Here is a 7,958-nt window from a genome sequence, read left to right as displayed (position 1 = left end):
GGTTAGCACCTATTTTTTTTTTGGTCAATGGGTTAGCACCTATCAAAAGGGTGTACATAGAAACTTGTAGGTTTCGTACGGGACTTGTTTTAACAACAAAAACTTTTTATTTTTTCAACAAAACAATAAGTTTTTTTTTGTCAACAACAATAAGCTTGAGTTGCTGGTAGTTGATGAAAAAGGGTCTTGTTCAGGACTGAGATCCGATGGCCCGGACCATGAGCCAACAGTATTCTCTCAGTGGGCCGACAGTTGGGCCAAAGGCCCAAAAGAACACAGTCTGATTATATGTTAATACGTGAAGAATAAAATAAGTTGGGTTTTATTGGGCTTTAGAAGCTGAAAGTGTATTTTATATAATGATATCTACTTTTCATCGACCGAAAAAAAAGAAGGTGAAAGTTTATTTTATATATTCTTCATAGTAATATATTTAAATAAGTTATTTATAAATAGATTTATATGTTTTTTTTTTCTCACATGTATCATTTATAAGAGACAACCATGATCGTGTTACAAGCATCTACTTCATGATAGGCTAACTCTCTCTTAGCGGATTTATTTTTTTCAACAAAATTCGAACCCGAACCATTGTTTAATGAGAATTAAATATGTATCACTTAACAAAAAAAAGCACTCAATGATAAAAAGATTTATATGTTTAAATCATTATATAGATATTTTATGACCGTTAAAAACCGCGACAAATTAAAGTAGACATGTTTGATTAGTCTCTTAAAATTATAGTAAGTGCGTGTAGTTTTAATTGCCTGATAAAGGTGTGAACTATTATTACTTGCACGAGTAAACGAAGGCACTATATTTTGTCGTCTATGATAAGTGTAGTGGATTATTCATGAACAAGAGTGATATACGCAATAACGAATCAAGGAAGCTCCTAGTTCCTGCATCTTGGTCCCAAATAAGGCACTTTTTGTTTTTTTCTCGTTTTTCTTTTTAATAACCAGCAGTAGCAGCAGAACCGTGGTTAGTGGAATACAACTAAGAACCCACTTTTTCTGAAAATGTTTATGCTTTTCCTCACTCTCTCTTAAGCATGTTCATGAACTTGTGAGATCATATTAAAAAAATCTGAACCCACTATGGATTTAAAAACACATGGAATTTCTGTGTTAGGACATGTATCCTCATTCACAAATGATGGTTAAAAGTGACCAGCTGTTTTCTGATGTTTTTCTTAAATAAACGAGCAGTTATAGCCTTGTAGGCGCATTTATAACCATTAAGCTTATATCAACCTTAAGTATGTAGATCAATTGACATAGGATTATTCTATCTTAGTCTTTAGTTTGAGCTTCTATGAATGCAACTTTGTTAAATATACATAAAAATTTAAAGAGCAATTCAACTAACCAAAAAATAAATAGACGCAGTTATAAAATAATAGCCCCTGCCAGCTGCAATTTCCCACCGCTACTGCCATCTCACAACCGTGGTCCCAAAATTCATGAACTTCACAAAGTAATAAAGTTCAATCATGCATGAGTCTCATTAATATGCATGGAAGAGGGAAACAACACACACATGGAAGTGTGTTCTTCAGGTTGTTTGTCAGTAAGTCAGTAATCTTTTGGCCCCAACAAGGAGATTTTTATTTTATTTTACATTCTTAAATAGTTATATAGCGCTGCTCTTTTAAGCCATGACCTCTATATAGTATAAAGTTTAGAGATATTTATCTCAACATGAGTGTACAATAACTAAATCAATAAAAATCTGGCAAAATGTAGCTTCTACAGCAAAAACTAAAAAAAAACCATTAGTACACAAGCAGGCAAAAACATCAAACCAAAATCGGTAACGTCTACACCACAAGGATAGGTCCCATTTAAAATTGAAAAACAACATGATCAACCAACATGGGATGAATAATGCATGCATACAAATATAACATTTATTGATTGATAATTTCGTCACCTCCACTGAATTAACTTGGGATATACTCCCTCCGGTCCTTTTTATAAGAAACAAATTACTTTTTAGGTTCATTCAATAAATGATGTATCTAGGCATTAAAAAAGGCTAGATACATCATTTATTGAATGAACCTAAAAAGTAGTTTTTTTCTTATAAAAAGGACCGGAGGGAGTAACATTCACAAGAAGATGTAGTGCTTATAAAAAAATAAACTAAGAAGATCTCTGGTACAATTATTGATAGCCGGACATTTTAAGAATTTAGTTCAGAATTTGATCTCCAAATAATGAGAATAATTAAGGAATGATTCATTAGAGAAGACTTCATTCAATATAATTTTGAGTCTTAAGTGAATTAATCTCATAATTACCAACTCTACACCGTGTATATAATATTGGTTATGACTGTAGTGGCTAGCAAAGGTCAAAAGCAGCACATTTGAATTGGCAGGTGAAAAGTATGAATCCACTACTTAATTATGGCCTAAACCGACCTGCCATTCCATTGTGTCGCGTATAGGCAAGGATTAATTAACTTAAACCTCATGCGCGCATTTCAGAAAGATTAAATATTCATGATAAGTGTGATTAGTGATGAAATCTTTGTTTCTAAATCATGATAATTTGACCAAAAGGATTTTCCTGGTTATCATGCTCCGTAGTCCGTACTGTGCAGTAGTGGATTTAATAGTACGACGATGAGTACACTGAAAAATTAAATAAGTACGGTATTTTTACTACTCACTACCAAATAAGTTTATTATATAGGACCAGTGTTATCAGACTCGGACCGGTGATCGACTCGGTCGAGGCACTGGGTCAATGAGTCAATGGTTCAACCACTGGGTCACTGGTTGAACCGTTTGACTCGGTATATGTTAAATTTCATTTTTAAAATATTATATATACATATATACTAATTTTTTTTTTTTGACCGTGATATATAGACTTCTTCTTTTTTAACGAACATATATACTATATTTGTTAAGAAAAATATGTATACTATATTTGAATCGTTCTTTAGGGGTACTTATAAAAAAAAAAATGCTTTATACTATGGTTCTCCCCACAGAAAACTTCACGCTTAAAAAAATAGATATTAAAAAATAAGATTCGCCCAAACTAACTAGCCCACAAAATAGAAAACCCTAGAAAGCTAATACATTAACCTACACAATAACACAATTAACTTTCTTTGTGCAGTTGTGCCACTCTTTCTTCTCCCTGCTTTCTCGTTTTTTCTGCAACAGATCTGATATATTGAAAGCCACAATTATTTTTCCTTCATCCCCTTCTCTTTCTTATTCTTCTTCATCTACAAGCTAATATATTGCAGAGCTCAGTGTAAAAAACAACAGGGTCAAAAAGTGAATGAAAGTGTTGTAGCTCTCCTTGCAAGGAAAAGAAGAACGAAGCGTGGTGGTGGAGAAGCGGAGCGGCGGCCAGAAGAATGGAGATGCCTGTGTAAAACGCTGCGTTTTGAGGGGACTGCAGCTTTTTTTTTTCCTTTTCTGTCCAACGACATCTGAGAACCAAATAATTTTTTTTCACTAACTTACTGGTCCAACCGGTATAAGGCCAAGTCACCGGCTTTTTGACCGAACCGGCCGGTTCTATCCGGTTCAGACCGAGTGGATTGCATGGCCGATCTGATGCTCGACTCGAACCGGTCTAGGGTCCGGTTCCCGGTTTAACCGGTCGAACCGGTCGGTTCGAGCCGAGTTTAATAACACTGTATAGGAGTAGTAACTAATAACATGTGTAATAGTTCAATACTTCATTTCATAAAAAGACACTTCTTTAATTTTTTCGATAAATAAGTGAGTGAGATTGAGTTCGAATCTTAACTGTTAAAATGAAAAGAAAAATCATTGATGAGCTCTCAACCACTTAATTCACTTATAATGAGATTGAATTATTCTAATGACCATTAATTGTGCAAATTCCATTGATGAAAAAAATATCTATTATATAAACATTCAAAAAAAGTCTAATTATATAAAATATCGACCACACGAAAAGTATATTATGTTAAATATTATTATGATATGGGTAAGAAATCGCGCTATAAATCATACGACAAGAATTTTTTTTCTTTTTTGAACATGACAAGAATTTAACATAGAAAAAAATTAATACTCGTATGAGAGAAAAACTACAATTTGTTGTCTACTCCTGTAACCCGAGAATAGTAATATGTAATTTTTTTTTACAAGAGAGACTTTTCAAAATCATACACACACAACACCATATATTTACTCACCAAAGCAAGTATTTGAATTTCATGTCTACATGTCACAACTCAAACAAAAGCGTCAGAGAAAGAGCAAAACCAAATAGAAGCTTAAAAAATGTCAGCTTGTGCTATATATACTTATTTTGAAATATAGATTGCAATTTTTTTATAAGAGGAAAATAAAGATTGCTATTATAATAATTAATAACTAATTGTTTTTTCATAAATTTTCTAACCCTTTAATTGAAGTTATTTTATTTATTGGTATGGGAGCTCGTCTGCTAAACTGTGAGTTAATTGCAGACACAAACCCACCCTTTTTTTTAGCCTGTTTATTATGTAGAGTGTAGACTAACCTATTTCAGTTTTTTTTTTCCGGGTTATGCTGATAAGATCATTTCGGATAACCACCTCTACTTATTTTCATACCCACATTTTAAAATTATTCGTAGTCATTCTTATATACCTGTGTGGCTATGTGGACATCAACTTTAATTCCATCATGGATAGCCCCTCATACCCACTATGCACAATTTAATTTAGTGAACCAAAACATAACATTAATCATTTTTTGGGATTTGTGTAATTACAACTTTTATTTCCTTTCATGTAATTTTATCCGTCATTAATTATTGAAGTGTAGGAAAATTAAAAAATTTGAGGGTACAATATTGACAAGATGCATCACATCTAAATATTGCTGATATCAATCAACAGGTATACAAAAGGGTATTAACATGCCCAAAGTAACCATTTGAAATTTCAGATTACAAAATTAACATTGATATAGTTAAGATACTCCATAATCCATATGGTAATGGTAATTAATTTATATGACACACATTAAATTTTGTTTTATTATTAGTTCTGATCTAATGTTGAAGTCATGATTATGATAATCATATCCATGAATATATCAATTATCAAACTACTTATGTTGATCAGATGTTGTTTTTCCACAATCAGACAAAACTGGCTCCTCAATAAGAATAACGACATGGGGGTTATTATCATTCTTAGCACATTCAGAGTTTGGAGATTGTGATGTCTTGGGAGATTTTTCATCTGCATCTTCAACATCAAAATCCACAATGGAAGCGAGAACATTCACTGAATCTGCTATTTCCTCTGTGCACTCAACAATATCAATTAGCAGTGAAGCCACTGTTACTGGTTGCACAAGTGAGAAAAGGTCTGTTTCTTTCCATAAGTTTGATTGGAGCAATGATTTGAGGCTCTTCAGTGCAGCTTTTGAGTTTGCAATGTGGATATCGGCAGAAGATGCCATGGTCATTGTTCTGATTGATACTACTAGTTTCTTCAAAGCTTTGCTTGATTCCAAACTCATTTCTGAGCACAGTTCTTGGATTGTACAATGGATTTCTGGTGATCCCTGCAAAGGTTGATATATTAGTATCTTTGGATGAGGTTATTTTTCACCAGAATCAATTCAGAACTCAAAAGCTACTTACTAAAATTTCTTCTCCAAGAATTGATTATAGCTATAAAATCAATTTGTAGAAGAGTTTTCAAATACACTCATAAATTTTTTATTTATTATATGTTTTATCTCTAAATACGCCATGGAAAATGTTACACGGACATATATTTTTTTTGTAAACATTCATTCATATGGCTTAGCCGCCGTTTTTTAACCACCGCTAATGTTAACGGGCATTAAAAACCGCTATTAAGACATTGAATGAATGTCCCACCAGAAGCGTATTTCTACCTATCACGACTCCATGCCAATATAGTTGATAATACATACTTGTGTATTAGAATTGAGGAGTTCCTTTAGAGCCTCCATTCTATATGCACATTGGCGAGAAAGGGCACCAATTTTGAGGTATTGACTCCATGGGTGACGAAATTTGAACTTGCCATGACCTGGTTCCCATCTTGCAAAATTGGCCTGAACAATAAAAAAGATGATTGTATGAGATCATGACATGAATCATAAATTTTCACCAAGGAGACATGAAGGATATTCAGAGTGGGAAAACTTCTACCAACCAGAGCCTCTTCAGAACTTTTGGAATTGAGAATGCTTTTATGACCTTCAAGGAAAGACTTGTTATCTTTAGAATCTCCTTCCTTTGATGTTGTGAAGTACTCATCTACAAATGCTGTAAAATATAACAAGTGTGTGAGCGGAGAATGATATGTACGCATAATGCAGACAACCAAAATGAGAAAGAAAGAGAAGATAAATAAGTAATGAATGTGATATATGATGATATGAAATAAAGTTAGACATTTTGAACTTTTATTGTTGTTAGTAAATCAAATTTATAACTTTATTGCTATGATTTTTTGTTTTAATTTTGACATCTGACCTTCTAAGAAGTCACCAAGGATTTCCAACTTCTCAGCAATGGAATAGTGGAATTCTTCCCCAGCCCACACAGGACAAACAAAAATGGAGATCATTACACAAGCAGAACCCCCTATAAAAATGGTTGATAGCCTCTTGTGTGCCATTTCCAATACTTCATCATCACGAAATCCAGATACAGATATCAAAGAGAATGTCAAGATGAATACAAGAATCCCATAATCATATCTTGTCTTCACCTTGGGGAAAAACCTTATAAATGATGCTATAGCAGCTGCAAAAAAGACAATTATATCATTTGCAAAATTATTTCAAAACTCTTTTTTTCTTGTGTTATTCATTAGTTTTACTTGTTTGGTAATCTTTTTATTACCTTGTACAAATACAAAGAAGCCAATCAATATTGGTTCCCCTGTTTCCCCAGATAGGCTAGCTAGGTAATGAGCCCCAACGCCAAGAGCACCAGCTGCTAGAGTTGCCATTGTCCTATTCAAACCTTTTCCAAGAGTGGCTCCTGAAAATGTGGCATATATTATAGTTAGCTCAACATAGGAATAAATATAAAAATCAAATATGTCTTACTATGGTCTCTTAATGGCACCTTTTATCAAAAACAGAATCAATTATGAAATTTAGAATCAACTCACAGACTCTACTCTCTAGAATTGATTCTAAAAATATAAAAACATGCACTAAAATGTGCATAAACTTACCAACTGTGTATTCAAAAACAACTACAACAGTCATCACAGCCCACATTGCTGAAAGACCAAAATTCTCATATAGTGGTTGATAGTAGTAGAATAGAGACACTAGTGAGATTGCAAGTCCCACTTTTAGTGAATGAATAACTCTTCTAGGATCATCTTGGGCTACCTCTTTTGACATCTTACAAATGCCCCACACTTTCTTCCTAAGGACTTCAGGCAAAGCCTTTACATGTTCCCATGCTCTACCAAGCACCCCTGCTTTCTCCTGGTTTGTGTTTGGAGATTCCATCTTAATAATGCACTGAAGAAAATGTGCAACCAGGAACTAGGAACCTTTGATAGTGTTACTTGGGTCTCATAGCAACCTTCCATGTGTATTTATAGAGAGTGGGGACAAGATAAAGCACCTGGTTGAAGATTTCAAGAATAATAATTTAAGGTAAATCATTTGTAGATATATGCGCAGTGCAGTGAAGACACTTAACCGGCACCTAGAATGAGAAAGGAAGATAGCAAAGAAAAATAATAGATATGATATATGATGTAATGTGATAAGAAAAGAGAAATGACGAGAAACATAAGTGTTCAGAGAGTGTTTGCATAGTTTAGGTATTTAAGTATTATTACTTGATAATATAATAATGTGAATGTGGATTAGTGCCTAATTTGTACGGTGAGAGTACAAAGAGATTTCTGATTTCAGCTTACAATAAAAGTGGGTTTGAAACTTTATAAGC

At 33.4% G+C, this 7,958-nt stretch overlaps 1 protein-coding gene across 1 annotated transcript; it reads right to left on the bottom strand.

Moving 5' to 3' along the window:
• Window positions 1-4,844: 4,844 nt before the first annotated feature.
• On the bottom strand, window positions 4,845-7,579 carry LOC130747095 (aluminum-activated malate transporter 2-like). Its single transcript, XM_057599929.1, has 6 exons — window positions 7,225-7,579; window positions 6,885-7,025; window positions 6,513-6,785; window positions 6,190-6,302; window positions 5,945-6,088; window positions 4,845-5,566 (listed from the first exon to the last, which is right to left on the bottom strand). The coding sequence occupies exons 1-6, from the start codon at window positions 7,508-7,510 to the stop codon at window positions 5,102-5,104; spliced, it is 1,422 nt and encodes a 473-aa protein (XP_057455912.1). The 5' UTR covers window positions 7,511-7,579; the 3' UTR covers window positions 4,845-5,101.
• Between the last annotated feature and the right edge of the window lie 379 nt (window positions 7,580-7,958).

This window comes from Lotus japonicus, chromosome 3 (assembly GCF_012489685.1).
Source record: "Lotus japonicus ecotype B-129 chromosome 3, LjGifu_v1.2".
Lineage (NCBI taxonomy): Eukaryota > Viridiplantae > Streptophyta > Magnoliopsida > Fabales > Fabaceae > Lotus > Lotus japonicus.
Note: the sequence above shows the minus strand (reverse complement) of the source record. Positions and strands in the feature narration are given on the sequence as shown.